Here is an 18,073-nt window from a genome sequence, read left to right as displayed (position 1 = left end):
ACAGTCTCTGCTCTCATCTAGTTTATAATATATATGTAGAAATAAGGTGACAGAAAAACTATCCCTGCAACTCTAGAAATAGTCTCTGCACAGTAACTTTTAAATTAAAATATTCTTATAATTCCCATATTATTGATAAATGATTACTAAGAGCATCAAAGTTTAAGACAGTCATGTAAACTACCACAGAAACAAAGAAATATAGAATATATTCCTTATTATCAAGGATTAGTCACTGTAGCCTATATATTTGTAAAGGTTTATTTCATGAAGTGAAGGGGGAACTATTATCAGGAAAACAGCCAATGTTTGTTAAGTTTATGGATTTTTTAAATTTTTAAAATATGTAAAATATTTTATTTTAAAAAATTGAATACTTTAAAAAAATTGAATATTAAAATTTTAATATTATATTTAATATACACAAAAATACACATAACTGTGTGTTTATACATATACATATGTAGATATAAGAAACATGTTTAATCACAAATAGCTGAATTTAATCATTAATGTTTTATTTGAATCCAAAATATTATTCTATAAATATGCTTCTACAAAAAGCAAAGATTTCCCTAAATCTATTGCAACTCCTTGATGGATATGCCTCTTTAAGGTGCTGTTTCAGATAAGCAATGAAATTACAGCTTTAGGCCATAGAAGGAAAAAATATTGTGTGTACTTACTAAGTATAAAGTAAAATGCAAATCACCATAACCAACACTGATTACCAAAACAGACCCAAAGATCTTACAGATAGATTACCAAGGTGATATAGGACAATGGCAAATTTTAATAACTACTAGAGTTCTGGAAATATTGACAATCTCCTTTCAACTGAATTTAGTGTTGTACTCATGTGTGTGTGTACTTGGTCGTGTCTGACTCTTTGAGATCCCAAGAACTCTGTCCATGGAATTTTCCAGGCAAGAAAACTACAGTGGGTTGCCCTTTCCTCCTCCAGGGGATCTTCCTGACCCAGGGATCAAACCTGCATCTCCTGTGTCTCCTGCATTGGCAGGCAGATTCTTTATCACTGCATCTCCTGGGAAGCCCAGTGTTGTGCTCATATCAAACATTTAAAAACACATTTATTTCAAATATTATGAATATTACAAACATCCCCTGAAATGATCAGTATTACTGATCTTAAGCTTTGGATATACTGTTATATAGGACTTTGAATGAACCTAACAATAAGCCTAATTCATTAATTCAGAGTTATAAAAGCTTTTTATTCATCTATGGTTACACAGCAAAGGGCAAAGATTCTTGGCATCACTCTACTAGAAATCCTGCATCTTGACAACCTCTCTTTCTCCCACTCACTAAGGAGGTATTTCTTAAGCTTCCAAGTCTGTTCTATCCATATACTTTTTCTTACAAGTGAGTTTCTTGCATACGGTTATTATGACTAAGCGGTCCATGATATGGACATTTTAATATGCAGGGTACAGAGGTAAATTAAGAATGTAGGGCCACAGAGAAAAATGATCTGACGCTGTCACACCTCTGTTGTGGCTTGGCTTTATCTCTATATGTATGTGTGTATGGGTTTTTCCAGGTGGCTCAGTGGTACAGAACTCACCTGCCAATGCAGGAGATGCAAGAGACATGGGTTCTATCCCTGGGTTGGGAAGATCTCCTGAAGTAGGAAATGACAACCCACTCCAGTACTCTTGCCTGGAAAATTCCATGAACAGAGGAGCCTGGTGGGCTACTATCCCTGCTGTCTCAAAAAGTCAGACATGACTGAGCACACACACACACACACACACACACGTGTGTGTGTGTGTGTGTATACTCACTTTTAGTCTTTTCATCACTAAGAATGTGTATGTAATTAAGCACGATCTCTATGTCCCAGATCTTGATCTCTCTCCATGACCAGTCCCCACAGACACCTCAAACTGATACCACCTCACTTGCCCTCCCTTCTGAGTAAGCTAAGGATAACTCATTGGGTAGTGACTCTTGTTTAAGGTAGAAAACACCAGATGGACTCACATCTACATCATTTGCCAAAGTGATAGAGTAGAAGTTTCTGTACTTCTAAAAGGAACATACAAAAAACTGTGGTTTCTTGGAGCACATCTGGGTGAAGTTTATGGGTGTCAATCACATCTGTACAACTTATCCTCTATCTACCTTTCAACCTTTCCAGGTATTTCCCTCCTATGTCCAGACACATGACTTAAGTCCCATTCAAACCAGTACCTGAACCTAGCCTTCACTTTCTAGCATGTATGCTTTGGCTTAACATATTCCTCTGCATTCCCTCTCTCCAAATCTTTCTCTCTGAAACTTTTTGTATATTTAAGAGGATATATTAGCCCTATTTCTCTATTGTGCCATGAAGCCTTACTTAAATCTAAATTAAAGAAACTGAAAAGCTCTCTTCTGAATTCCACAGCCCTTTATATCTCTCAACACCTAACACACTTTTCATTCACTGTTCTGTCTCCCAATCTATGCAGCTACCCAGGAAAATCCTTTAGAGTAGGAATTTTGCTGTAAAAGTCTACCAGACGAAGCAGGCAATAAATGCTGAATAATGGTAATAAAGCTGAACCAAACACTGCTTTAGAAGATTCGCCATTTTTCATTAATAGAATGACAGACATAAACATTAGCTACAAATCATGATAAATGCTATTGACAAATTTTTCTCTATATTTATGTTATCTGAATCTATATTAATACAGAATTATAGAGTTCCTGACCTGGTGCAACATCCCCTTCAACAGTCTCAAACACATATATTCAAGCAATTAAAGCAGTACTGTGGGCTATAAAACACTCTGCTGAACAATGCCCTGATCCTCTACTTGTGGATTACAATTTCAAAGCAGAATAAACCAGGCAAAGAAAGATAAAATAGTCAAACCAGTTAAAGGCAGAAACATGTTTATAGGTCAGAAAAATGAGAACTTATTTCTTTAAAACAAACTTCTAAAGTAAATACAACAATGATTACCATCACCTAGTTCTAGCTTCATTTTAATTTCTCTCCTGCTCTATGTTCAATCCACCTAATGAAAGAATTTCACCATAAGGAGTTTCAAAATTTAAATCAACAGGAACATATAACATGAAATTCTCCCTAGGATGTTGAATCCACTATGGACAAAGATTCTGTAATATTGATCTTTGTATCCCTGAGCATAGTACTCAGTACAGAATAGTTGTTCCTTAAATTCTTCCTGAAAATATCCAACTTTTAATATGATATCAGTTACTGAAACTAAATAGAAAAACTACATATTCTTACATAGGAAAAGCAGCCTTCCAATTTTTTTTAAGCCAATTACTCATCATTTTCTTTAAGAAAGCATACACTTGGAAATACACACACGGTATATTACTCTGATATTGATATCAAAAAGCAATGAAATATATTTACCCATTATATGATTCAGACACACCCGCAAATGGCTCATTTTCACAGTTGGCATAAGCAAACACAAAAGTCAGTACAAGTGAAATTACAGATGTGAGCAAAGCAAACTTCATTATGTTTTTACACGTCATTTTGAATTTCGAAACAAGAACACCACCTAAAATCTGACCAAGAGCAGCTCCAGGAATTAAAACAGTCCCTAATGAGAAAAAAGATACAGACAGTGAGAAAACATACAAGTATACTCAGTAATTTATACCAAAAATTATACTATTTTAAAACAATAATTTTTATATGTGTGTGTGTTAGTCACTCAGTCAATTTTTATATAATTTTAATAAATTTATACCATTTTAACCCAATAGAAAATGGCACCTTCTACTTCCCTCATACCAAAAATTGGAAAACATCAAAAACATGTACTACTCTGGTTCTAACATATGAAGCATTCATGTGATTTAGAAATATGCATAAATGAGTTAACAGTCATATTAAAACGAGAAGTTAATAAAATTAATGCTTTGAATATTAAGATTAATATGTATATAGCCTCTGTAGCTCTCAAATTCATACAACAAATTGTCTCATATCGGAAAATCGGAAACATATCAAAATCAGTATAAACTTCAACAAGTGGCTATCCAAAATTTTGTGCTTCCCCGGTGGCTCAGTGGTAAAGAATCTGCCTGCAATGAAGGAGACCAGGGTTCAATCCCTGTGCCGGGAAGATTCTCTGGAGAAGACATGGCAACCCACTCCAGTCTTCTTGCCTGGAGAATTCCCTGGACGGAGGAGTCTGGAGGCCTACAGTCCATAGGGTTGCACAGAGTCAGACACGACTGAAGCAACTAAGCAGCAGCAGCATCCAAAATTTTACCCACATAAAATTTAATAAACATCTAATGTGGTAAAATAAAATTATTAAAGTTACAACAAAAGAAAATGTTTTACCTGCAAGAGTAGCTGCAGAGCTAGAAGACAATCCAAACTGATTTTCTATAAATTTAGGTAAAAAGGTAGCAAATCCAGTAGTAATTAAGGCTTCTGAACAAGTTGATAGAACTAAACACATAAAGACAGTATTCCTCATCAAATTCTAAAGAGAAAATACAGTTCACCAAATGAATAACTATGATTATACTGCAAAATGTAGCACTAGAATGGTAAGTTCCCTGATGAAATAGCACATTTTAAATAAATACAACATAATTATTTCTAAAATTTCAGCATTTCCTTTAGCACAAAAATACAAATATTGATTATTGATAGCCTTCTATATAAATGTTGATAAAATTTATACATAGAGCACCTAGAAAATTGACACATAATTAATCAGTAGGGTAAACATGCCCTGATCACAAGCAAGGGACCAGGGAAAGGAGGTGAAAGCTGGTTTGGAAAGTTCCCTTCCCCAGTCTTACTATAAATCTCCATATAATAAATCTACGTCTTACTCAATTTTTTTATTGTGTTCTGAATTCCTATAGTCAATAAATGAAGAATTGACTGTGAACAGAGATGAGAGTGGTTCCTAAGTATCATACTTGTAGTTTCGCTCCACAAGTGAAGCAATTAGTAGTTAAGAACCTCAGTTGGATATAAAGTTAAGCAATTTTAAACAAGGGTCTATATTTCTGGTGTCCTCAGAATCTATTAATCTACCGGAGAAGAGTAGAGAGATTCACTTATTTCACCATATGTAACTATAAAGTGAAAAACTACAAAGTATAGTTCTGGAATATTCAATGCAAAAAAAAAAAATCCATAACTAAGCAACACACACACACAGAGGAGGCACAAAAAGGCAAGATAAAAGATTCAGAAGTCAGAGCCAGATGATGCAACATAAAAATAACAAGAATGACAGAAGGGAAAAAGCACCTGAATGAAGAAATGCAATAGTTTTTTAGAATAATAACTAGAAAATATTTAAGCTTTCAGATTGAAAAAGGTAATGGATTTCTAGTAAGCATTAATGAAAAATGATAGACTCATAGGACCTAGTAAAGTTCCTGAAAGCAAAGAGAAATTCACAAATTGGCAGATGGAAAGGATAACTAAGAATCACATTAACTTGAAACTTCTCAACTCTAACATATTTAACTCGAAAGGAGCCAAACACTATCAACATACAATGAAAATTAAAGAAGTATGATCTGAAAGTATTCATCCAGTTAGAAATATCATTCTGATATTCAAGGATACTTAGATGGCATCCTATCTGAGAAGACAGTGATAAAATGCTGTATCTATAGAGATTTGAATCAGAACTGAGATATTCAAGCATGAGAACATAAGGATTAAAAAAAGCATTGGTGAGTAATGAGTCTTGAGGTAATACATGTGAGAATTTATAAAAATAAATTTAAATAGAAACATATGAAATAAAACAAAACTACTATAAAAGAAAATAACAGTAGTTAGAATTTAAAATTATAAACAACCACAGCAAAACACAAGAATGTGCCTATATGGGAGGGGAGGAAGGAGAGTTAACAGATAGGGTGAATGAAGTAAAAATATTTTAAGGCTTTCATTTGAGGAAGAAAAAAAATAATGAAAAGTAAATAACTTCAAATCTTGAAAAGGTAAAATTATAAATTCCCTTATGTACAAAACTTTTATAATGCTAAACAGAATACTCTGCCAAGTTTAATAAAATAGACCATAACACTATTGTTTCTTTAACCTCAAATTCAAAAGAAGTAACCTCTAACTGCCACTTTTTCCACAAAGGAAAAATACTGGTTTGGCATTCTCAAAAACATAGTTACAATTCATTGGTAATTGATCCACCCATTACATATGAGATACGGGATAATGGACTACATGCTAAGGAGTAACTACTGAATATTGATATTGCCAATATGGAATTCCAGTTGAGCTATTCCAAATCCTGAAAGATGATTCTGTGAAAGTGCTGCACTCAATATGCCAGCACATTTGGAAAACTCAGCAGTGCCCACAGGACTGGAAAAGGTCAGTTTTCATTCCAATCCCAAAGAAAGGCAATGCCAAAGAATGCTCAAACTACTGCATAATTGCACTCATCTCACACGCTAGTAAAGTAATGCTCAAAATTCTCCAAGCCAGGCTTCAGCAATATGTGAACCGTGAACTTCCTGATGTTCAAGCTGGTTTTAGAAAAGGCAGAGGAACCAGAGATCAAATTGCCAACATCTGCTGGATCATGGAAAAAGCAAGAGAGTTCCAGAAAAACATCTATTTCTGCTTTATTGACTATGCCAAAGCCTTTGACTGTGTGAATCACAATCAACTGTGGAAAATTCTTCAAGAGATGGGAATACCAGACCACCTCATCTGCCTCTTGAGAAATTTGTATGCACGTCAGGAAGCAACAGTTAGAACTGGACATGGAACAACATACTGGTTCCAAATAGGAAAAGAAGTTCATCAAGGCTGTATATTGTCACCCTGCTTATTTAACTTATATGCAGAGTACATCATGAGAAACGCTGGACTGGAAGAAACACAAGCTGGAATCAAGATTGCCGGGAGAAATATCAATAACCTCAGATATGCAGATGACACCACCCTTATGGCAGAAAGTGAAGAGGAACTGAATGACTGAACTGATACTGATACTGATATATATATACATATGTATTTGTGTGTGGAGTACATGTGTATGTATGAGTGTGTGTGTGTACACACTGTACCTTTAGAGCAGCTGGAAAATCTTTAAAACTTTGTCCAAAATTACCATCTGTAGCTTGTAAGGAATCACTCTGATGAGTTTGGGAAACTTTTTCTTCTTGAATTTTTGCTGTACCTAAAAAAGTAGTAAATATACTCACTCTATCTTCTTGCTTTCAAATGATTCTGTCTCATCATTTACACATTAAATAAAGTGAGTTAAAAGCTTTTTTCTTTTACTCTAATTCTAACAGTTTCTAGATGAAATAATATTTACTATTATCATGTCCTTTAATTTTTAATAACAGTACTGTGAATAAAGTTGAGAAAAGTCACTATGCGGAATCAGAAGCTGAATGGCCCAGGGTAGAAAAAAATCAATGAGTCCATCAACTGCTACTCTTCCTACTTTTCTTTTGCCCATTTCCAAAAGTTAATCATCTATTCTTGTACATATAACAATAGAAACAATGAAATGTCTTCAGCCTAGAGAAAAATACTTCTATAGATATGTTTATGAACCACACAATTATAAAGAAGTAAAATCTCACAAAGAAAGGAATGGATATTTTTTCCATTAATCTTTTATTTTTGTACAAATTTTTAGTATTGAAATTTTGTGGGAAATAAGTATACTACAGCATGACTTTTGTGACAACTGAAAAAAAAAAAGTACTTGTATTATCATTAACCAATAACTAACATCAATAATTTAACGTAGATTGGGTCCTAAAGTTACTAACTAAATACAAACTAATAGTTTAAAAGATATTATATCTTGCATAAACATAAAACAAGATTCCTATAACACATAAGTTACAAATTTAGCAAGTATTTAATAAAAAGGTGAATATGTACAGTTTTATTAGGTATTAATGAAAAACCAACAAAAGCCATGAATATTAAGATTGTTACCCAATATCTCCTAAAATAGAGGCATATTCAAAAGTTTGCATAAGCAGACAACTAAGATTCTATGTAAAAAAAAAAAAAACATTGAATTTTCCAGAGTTCTTACTAATTCCCAGGGTTCTTATTAATCATTTAGGAAGCACCACTTGGCCTAGCATTGGAATAAAACTCTCTGGTTTTAAAGAAGACATTTTTACCTGGTAAATGTTTTGGAAAGCAAGAAAAAGGTATTATTAAAGACCAAGCAAGCAGCCAAGATATAAGAAATCCAATCCACCATGCCCCTAGCCATCGAGGGTCATCCTCAGTGATATCAATGCTGTGTGACAGAAAAACAAGAGGCAGACGTCAACTCTCTCTTGTTAATTAGAACTCAGCCCTGATAACTACATAATTTATAATTCAAATGCATATACAGAGAAATTATATTAATCAAAATTTCAAGTGGAGCCATTTTGAAGAATCCCAAGGGATAGCAGGCATAAATGGCCTACAAGTATTTCACACGACAAATACAACATAAAAGTTTTAGCTATTTAATAGTAAATATAAGTATGTTAACTATTCGAAGGCATACATAGAATTTCTGAACATTCTTCAATCTTGGCTAACTTTTTCTTCTTTAAATATTATAATATGTAGATATTATAATATGCTGTTGCTGCTAAGTCGCTTCAGTCGTGTCCGACTCTGTGCGAACCCAGAGACAGCAGCCCACCAGGCTCCCCCGTCCCTGGGATTCTCCAGGCAAGAACACTGGAGTGGGTTGCCATTTCCTTCTCCAATGCATGAAAGTGAAAAGTGAAAGTGAAGTCGCGCTGTCGTGTCCGACTCCTAGCAACCCCATGGACTGCAGCCCACCAGGCCCCTCCGTCCATGGGATTTTCCAGGCAAGAGTACTGGAGTGGGGTGCCATCGCCTTCTCCATATTATAATATAGATATAGATAATATAATATAGAATACTAAATACATCTCACAGCAAATCACCAATTTTTGTTAAAAGCCAATACACTGTGCTTCAATTGTGGCATTCATTTGAATGTAAAAATTCTGCTTAAAGTGATATACATTAACAGTTTCTTAAAATGGTTGTCACGTTTTTATATCAACAGGCTTTTCCCTAAAACACACTATTACGATAACTCATTTCACCCCACCAAAATGAAAACCCAGCTCTCTACTCCAGGACTTCCTCTCCAAACCTTTTAGATAGTCTCTAAAAGATTAACCTAGGACTGCATACAACAGTATCGTTACATAGTACAACCTCTGAATGTTTCTATTAACCTACAGTCTCTAAAAGATTAACCTTGTCTCTAAAAGATTAACCTGGGACTATTAGCTAAAGAACAGATCATATGCTGTGACTATATTTTCTTATTCATTGTTCACAGTCATGCAAAGGACTGTGTAGTTACAGTAAAATGAGATAACATGCCCTCATCAAAGGTTACTAACTTCTCTATTTAAGAAAAGGAGAAGGTAACTCAGTGGGTAAGAAGGGGGCTTCAGAGTCAAAAAGACCTACTTCATTTCATGCCTTGGCCACTTACCCAGTTCTGTATATCAACTACCTTATAAGATAAGTAAGAGAATTAAATAAAATGGCATGTAAAACAAAGTTTTATATATATATATATATATATTTTTTTATATACAGAAAACCTGTATTATACATATCTTACATACACAAAAATACCTATATTGTCTGAAATATAGTATGGGATAAATAAACATTATCTATTCTTATCCTCCAGTGTCACAATTGTTAAAGCTGAACAACTGTTATCTCTATGGTATTATCAGAGCTACTACAGCACTTTGTCTGAGAACCATAAACTATCAAGACTCTTTCAGGCTATCTACCCACAGCAACATCTACTGAAAGCACAACTAATTTTAATTAAATTATTATTTTTGAACAATGCATAGCATCTTGGTTGTATATTTTGAAAAATAAGACCAGCTAACTATTAGTCATCCTTATTTATGAATAAATACACTATACCAAGTGATGATGTGGCATTAATTCATCAAGCAACGCAGCCAAAATACTACATAAAAATTGTGTGTATTCAGTTTTTTTCCCAGAAAAATCCCTCATGACAGTCTGAAGATATACTATAAAAATGCTCTGTCTATGGTACTAACATGATTAAAATAATAATATAAATCTAAATAAAAGAAAAATAGATATCGCCTTGCCTGTATTTCAAATCAACATCAATGTACAGGGTTAGCAATTGTCCTCCCAGCACATAGCCAACAGCAGGGCCTAAAATTGACATGGCATAGCCAATTCCTAGAAAAAAGCAAAGACACTGAACATGATCATCTGTGCAATTTTGCTTTGAATGTCTGACAAGTTAAGAAAGACAAATATTTTACTATAGAAAAACAAAATGATTCAAATTATATCAAAATTACACATTTTTTAACTAAAAAAATGCCATTTGAGTGGTATCACTGTCAAGGAGCTTCAAATACATGAATCTATATAAAATTTTTTAGACTACAATAATGATTGCAACAAATCCAATAATTATAAATATATGGAAAGCTCTATTATGTGAACTCACAGCAGGGGTAGTCTTCATCTACCATTACCCTCTGTGAACAGTGATGGTAATTATTGTCTACAATGCTCATGGAAGAAAGCAATGTGAAATGAGAAGCCTTTTATCTTCTGTGCATACATGCACGCTAAGTTGCTTCAGTCGTGTCTGACTCTTTGCGGCCCTATGGACTGTAGCCTGCTGTACACATTCCAAAAGCATTCTTTATTTTGGACTATGGCAGCTGATTTAAAACCTGGATCTGGTCATTAGTCTGCTTCTTAAAAGTAAACCAGTAAACTCTTGCTCTTAGTGAATCTCCCATTTTAATTGATATTTAAAATTTTGCCATATACAACTTTTTACTTTTTATTAAAAAATTGTTCATACAAAAAATTATATCCTCATATGGCACCACCTTCTGAAATGATTATTAACTACTGAAATTCTCATTCCTATACATGAAAGGAAAGGAATATACCAAACACAAAGTGAAGCAGACATCAGTGGCAAAAATGATTTATGTACTAGATTAAAGCTCCAAACTGGAGGTCATGCAAGATGATCTGAAAACATAGAAGACTTTTATTTATCTATGGGCTTTCCTGGTGGCTCAGTGGTAAAGAATCCACATGCCAATGCAGAAGATGTGGGTCAGTCCCTGTATAGGAAAGACCCCCTGGAGAAGGAAATGACAACCCACTCCAGTATTCTTGCCCAGGAAATCCCATGGATAGGGGAGCCTGGCAGGCTACAGTCCATTGGGTCACCAAAAGAGTTTGGCACGACTTAGTGACTAATACATATTTTTAAATGTAAAAAATGTGTTAGTAGAAAATTTTAAGTATATGTAAGATTCATGCTCACAAAACTTTTATGGATAGAAATACATGATTTAAAATGTTGGAAATTGATGATTCCCAAATTATCTTTAGTGATAGATCTTTTTTATAAATTAAATCCAACTGGGTTTAGATAGATACATTTATAAGAATGGTAGATGGACTAGGTAGACTAGTGTTTCCAACCAAATTGCCCACTAAGAAAAACTTTTAAAAAATTATAAAAATTATTTTAAAATATATACTTGAAGGCAAAGAGATAAAAATAGTGAAGGATCACTGTGTTAAGATTCTGAAGAAAAGAGATATTTAACAAAAATCGAGACTGATTTTTTTTTTCCTGAGTACACTGGTTGATTCTACAAGAGGCACTGGAAGGGGAAACTGTTCCTTGCTAGGCTTTAGGAAGTAGGGATACAAATGATGCAGCTCAAAGTACATCTTGTAAAGTTTCCCTGCCCTACATTTTAAGTTGGCCCCAAGGAGGTTATACTCTAAAAGCAAGGATTAGTTAGAGGTAGACTGGTTCACAGCATAAGTGCAGCTTAGCTTCAAATAAACTCAGTCCCTGAAATTAGATAAAGGACATCGCATTTCAGTGTTCCGGCATATGAGAGAGAAGGCAATGGCACCCCACTCCAGTACTCTTGCCTGGAAAATCCCATGGATGGAGAAGCCTAAGGAAATGGCAACCCACTCCAGTGTTCTTGCCTGGAGAATCCCAGGGACAGGGGAGCCTGGAAGGCTACCGTCTATGGTGTCACACAGAGTCGGACACGACTGAAGTGACTTAGCATAGCATAGTAGGCTGCGGTCCATGGGGTCACTAAGAGTCGGACATGACTGAAGTGACTTAGCAGCAGCAGCAGCAAGTTATTAAAAGACACGTGGAGTGATTCTCAAAAAAATTCTAGAACTATAGAATACATCTGTCAAAACAAACATGAAATGGATCTACAGTAGATTACTTAGAACTAAACTTGTTATTATGAAACTGGAAAATATATTATTCAATCAGTAAATATTTATCAAGACGCAAGAAAAAATAAAGATAGAAAGTATAGAAAGGACATTAAAGGACAAAGAATATATTTAAAAAAAAAAAAAAAAGGCCTAGCATACATGTAACTGGAATAGGAGAGGAGATAATAAAGCTGAAGTTAATATATTGGAACAGTCTGCTTGTGCTGAATTCTCTTATTTTTCCATCTAAAAATGATTTTTTTTTTACTCTTTTCCCTGATGAGTATTTTCACTGGAAACAGAAGATTAACTGCCCATTAATGTTCTCTCAGTACTTTAAAAGCACTATTCTACTGTGTTCACTTCTACTCCTTTCCTATGATTATTAATATAATTTCTAACTTACTGACTTAAAATTGTTCTTCAAGTTAAAGGAAAATGATTTTTAAATAAAGCACTGCTGATGCTGCTGTTGCTAAGTTGCTTCAGTTCGTGTCTGACTCTGCGACCCTATGGGCCATGACCCGCCAGGCTCCTCTGTCCATGGGATGCTCCCGGAAAGAATACTGGAGTAAGGTGCCAGGTCCTCCTCAAGCGGGTCTCCCCAACGCAGGGATCGAACCCACATCTCTTACGTCTCCTGCATTGGCAGGCAGGTTCTTTACCACTGGTGCCACCTAGGAATCCCAAATAAATCATTAATAATACTTATTTCAGGAGCTTAAATATAGAAGGGATCACAGGACACAGAAAGAACTGACTAAATGTTGGGACAAGAATAAAGTTCAAAAGTTTTAAGATCATGTGGTGATCAGGAATGTGATAAAAGTATCAATTAACATTAGAATTTCATAAAATCAAGTTTGCATATAAGGTAATTAGTAGATGAACAATAAAAGAGCATATACCTACAAAGTTAATAGAGGGGAGAAATAAAATAAGATTTTAACACAAAATAAGATTTAATGAACTTAAAAGTTTAATTAAAGGACAAAAATTGTAAACTCCAAAAAGCATTTAAAGACAAAGACATAACGAGTGAATGGCATGGAGATGGCTGTGAGGTTAGGCATGCTGTGTGACTACAATTTTCCCATCATTCTAATAGGTACCAAATTTTGACTGTTTTCATTTTCCCATTTTTGCCTTGCTGCCTAAAACTGTTTCACATAGAGGGAGTCATCCTATCAGTAACAGATACTATTGTAAAAGAAAGAAAGAATGGGGGAAGATTTTGGAAATGGGGAAATGTATAAACATTAAAAAGCTTAAGAAAGGATTTCACTCAACAAAACCTAATTATCCAATGAAAAGAATCAGTTACCTGACATTGAAAACAAATTAAATGAGTTTCCCAGTTTTATTACTTTTGTTGTTTTTTTTTTTTTCTTTACTCTCAAAAATTACCATTCAGTGAATTCCTACAGTACTGAAAAGAGTTACAGTAGCAGGCTTTGTGGCTGTAATCTTTAGAAAGACCGTGCTTGTGAGGTTGACCCTGGATTTGCATCTGGGATCTTAAATGTCCCGAGGGATGCCACCATTCCCATATAAAGGTGGATCATTGTGCTGAAACTGTTTGTACAAACAATGAGGTTTTTCCAAACACTTGTCTTCCTTCTGAGAGTCTAGAACTTTCTTATGTGCAAGGCAGAGGGTTCCTATATGGCTAATTCCCAGTAAAATCCTTGAGCATTGAATCTCTAATTAACGTAGCTGGTAGAAAACATTTCATATATGCTCTTACAACTCCTGGCTGGAGGAATTAATTTTGGCCTCTGTGGCTCCACTAGGGGCAAGTGGGTGATTGAAGCTTGTGCATGGTTGTGTATGTACTTTACCTTAGGTGCCTTTTCCCTTTGCTGATTCTCCTTTGTATCCTTCTGCTGTAATACACTGTAGCCATGAAAACTGTCAGTCCCAGGGAATATAAAATCTGGGATGGTATCTTGGGCCTTCACCCCACCCTTCCATTCTTAAACAATCTTTGAAAAACTTGGTATTTTGTGTGTTACTAAAATACAAAGATTGAAATTGTTTTATGAGAAGCACTGATTAGAAGAGGACCTCAGAGAGAAAATCTGTGAACTGGAAGACTGAAAAGCAGCACTGGTAGCTAGCTGAAATAAAAGCACTGTTAAATTAGTTAAGTGGAGTTGTACAGATCAGCCAGAATGTGTGAGAGAGCATCAGATCTTGTGCAAAGACCAAAGCAAAGCAAGCGAACAGGTAGAAGTGTAGTGGTTTCTGTATCAGAGATTCAGGGCTACAGTGAACATAGGTGACTTCCAGCAAATATGGCAACAGGTCTCTTTATACATTGAAAGTTGATGTTGCCCCAAAATTCATATGTTGAAACCCAATTCCCAATGCAGTTGCATTTGGAGGTGGGGCCTCTGGAAAGGGATTAGGTCATAAGACTTACGCCCTCAGAACAGGATTAGTGCCCTTAAAAGAAGGCCCCAGAGACCTCACTTGTCCCCTCTGCCACATCTAAAAGGCAGCTGCCCACGAATCAAGAAATGGACCCTCACCAGATACTAAATCTCTGGGCACCATGATCTTGTACTTGCCAACCTCCAGGACTGTGAGAAATAAATTTCTCTTGTTTGTAAGCCAACTAGTCTATAGTATTCTCTTTGAGCAGTCCAAGTGGACAAAGTCCCCTACATTTGAGTATACTGATAAAGTGAAAGTGAAAGTGTCAGTCGCTCAGCTGTGTCTGACTCTTTGAGATACCATGGACTATAGCCCGCTGGCTCCTCTGTCCCTGGAATTCTCCAGGCAAGAATACTGGAGCCGTTCCAGTAAGAGAATAAGGAGTCATGCCCTTCTCCAGGGGCTCTTCCTGACCAGGAATTGAACCCAGGTCTCCTGCACTGCAGGCAGATTCTTTACCACCTGAGCCACTAGGGAAACCTCGATAAAGTGAAAACTCACATGTAAATATATTACACATTAATTTGGATGTAGGCCATGCATGGTTTAGTCAGCTCTACCTTCCAGGAACTCCAGGGATGGAATTTAACAGAAACTTGTGCTGTCAAGAATTAGATTACAAAGGGAAAATATTGAGTCATATGTAAAAAGCATTAATCCGAAATGGACAACTCCACAGAAGTTTCTGAGTACCATTGTGTGGTTTCTTTTGTTGACTTTAGTCAATTCCATGTAGGGTGAAGTAAGTCAAACAGAACAGCAAAACTCTACCCCCACACCTGTGTACATTAGCCTGGGAAGCATTCCAGCAATCAAGATGACCTACTTCTTGGATGGCACTTCCAGGAAGGCTTGAAATGCCCAGCAAAGGAGATAAAGGAGGATGCCGATAAAAATCAACCACATTCAACTGAAGGACATGGTACTTCAGCAAATAGTTAAACAAAAAAAAGTAATATTGCATTTACCTAGTGTAAATACTTATGAAATCACAACTAACTTCTTAAAAAGTGTATGTTGTACATTACTTATAAATTAAATAAGCAATAACATGAAATGACACTAAGATATTTGTATTAGCGGCAAACTTACCTATATAGAGAGAAGATTTGTGGATGGGCACAGAGTCATCAATAAAGGCTGTTCCCAGGGTATACAGAGGAGTTCCTCCTGTTCCCAGGAACAGTTGTCCCAAAATAAAGACATACAAGTAGTAGAAAAGTGGAGAACTTGAAGTGCTACAGCTGCCTTTATTCTTTGCTGATAAGCAAGTATCTTTAGGGAAAAAATAAAATAAGATGGTAAATTTATCAAAATGTTAGCTAATAATATAAATTTCATAAATTATACTTGCCTAAAGAGACTCTGATGCTGGGAGGGATTGGGAGAAGGAGGAGAAGGGGACAACAGAGGATGAAATGGCTGGATGGTATCACTGACTCGATGGACGTGAGTCTGAGTGAACTCCGGGAGATGGTGATGGACAGGGAGGCCTGGCATGCTGCAATTCATGGGGTCGCAAAGAGTTGGACGTGACTGAGTGACTGAACCGAACTGAACGTAACCTTCCTTCTTCACTTTATTATACTTAAAAATACTTAGAATATAATTAAGGTATTTAAAAGACATATACTATTAAAGAAAATACACAAACCATTGGATGCCTGCTCAATCGCTCAGGTGTGTCTGACTCCTTTGCAATCCCATAGACTGGCCTGCCAGGCTCCTCTGTCTGTGGGAGTTTTCAGGCAACAATATTAGAGTGGGTTGCCATTTCTTCCTCCAGGAGATCTTCCCAACCCAGGGATAGATCTTGGGTCTTCTGCATCTCCTGCACTGGCAAGTGGATCCTTTACCACTGAGCCACCTAGGATGCCCATATGAAACATTACAGCTTCAAAACATGACAGCATCAAAATATGTGGTCCATATATGCAATGACATATTACTCAGCCATTAAAAAGAAGGACATAATGTCATTTGCAGCAACATAGATGGACCTAGAGACTGTGGTACTGTGTGATGTCAGACAGAGAAGGAGTATCCTATGACATCCCACACATGTGGGATCTAAAAAGAAACAATACAAATGAACTTACTTACAAAACAGAAAGACACTCACAGACTTAGAAAATGAATTATGATTGCTGGACGGAAGGATTGAGGGAAGGTATAGTTGGGGCATTCACGATGGACATGTACAATATTGCTATATTTAAAATGGATAACCAAAAAGGGCCTACTATATAGCACAGGGAACTCTGCTCAGTGTTACATGGCAGCCTGGATGGGACAGGAGTTTGAGGGAGAACGGTTACATGTGTATGCATGGCTGAATCCCTTCTCTGTTCAACTGAAACTTATCACAGCATTGTTAATCAGCTATACTCCAACACAAAATAAAGTTTAAATATATATATATATATATACCTTTTTTTTACCACAATATTGATTTTATCAATCAATATATGGTCATATGGCATTTGTCTTTCTCTGAGTTACTTCACTTAGTGCGATACTCTCTAGGTTCATCCATGTTACTACTACAGATAACCATTGTTTCTTTCTTTTAATGGCTGAATATTATTCCATTGAATGTACGTGTGTATATATATATTCACACATACATACACACACACCCTGCATCCTCTTTATCTTATTCACCTATTGATAGACATTTAAGTTGATTCCCTGTCTTGGCTATTGTAAATAATGTAGATATCAACATTGGGGAGCAAGTATCTTTTCAAGTTAGAGTCTTCTCTGAATAAATGCTCAGGAGTAGACTCTGGATCATTTTAGTTTTTTAAAGAACCTCCAAACTGTCTCCACCAATTTACATTCCTTCCAGCAGTGTAGGAGGGTTTCCTTTTCTCCATACTCTCTCTAGCATTTGATACTTGTAGTGTTTTTTTTTTTTTAATGATGGCCATTTTGACCAGTATGAAGGGATACTTCATTGTAGTTTTGACTTGTATTTCTCTAATAATCAGTGATGTTGAGCATATTTCATGTGCCTATTGAACATTTGTATGTTTTCTTTGGAGAAATTTAGGTCTTCTGCCCATTTTTTGATTGGGTTGTTTTCTGTTATTGAGTTGTATGAGCTATTGGTATATTTTGGAAATTAAGCCCTTGTTGTTCACATCATTTGCAACTATTTTCTCTCAGTCTGTAGGTTGTCTGTTTGTCTTCTTTATAGTTTTCTTTGCTATGTAAAATTTTATATGCTTGATTAGACACCATTTGTTTATTTTCACCTTTATTTTGACTGACTTGGAGACTGACCTAAGAAAACATTGC

The 18,073-nt window shown here is 35.6% G+C and overlaps 1 protein-coding gene across 1 annotated transcript in view; it reads right to left on the bottom strand.

Annotated features, from left to right (window-relative positions):
- Positions 1–18,073, bottom strand: part of SLCO4C1 (solute carrier organic anion transporter family member 4C1) — an 87,748-nt gene that overhangs the window by 17,949 nt on the left and 51,726 nt on the right. Inside the window, exons 3-8 of the mRNA XM_006069625.4 lie at positions 15,863–16,045; positions 10,177–10,273; positions 8,167–8,288; positions 7,081–7,193; positions 4,352–4,496; positions 3,404–3,599 (exon numbers count right to left, since the gene is read on the bottom strand). Coding sequence (XP_006069687.1) covers positions 3,404–3,599; positions 4,352–4,496; positions 7,081–7,193; positions 8,167–8,288; positions 10,177–10,273; positions 15,863–16,045 — 856 coding nt within the window. The remainder of the gene's footprint in view (positions 1–3,403; positions 3,600–4,351; positions 4,497–7,080; positions 7,194–8,166; positions 8,289–10,176; positions 10,274–15,862; positions 16,046–18,073) is intronic.

This window comes from Bubalus bubalis, chromosome 9, assembly GCF_019923935.1.
Source record: "Bubalus bubalis isolate 160015118507 breed Murrah chromosome 9, NDDB_SH_1, whole genome shotgun sequence".
NCBI lineage: Eukaryota > Metazoa > Chordata > Mammalia > Artiodactyla > Bovidae > Bubalus > Bubalus bubalis.
The sequence above is the reverse complement of the archived record's forward strand: the minus strand, read 5'-3'. Positions and strand labels throughout refer to the sequence as shown.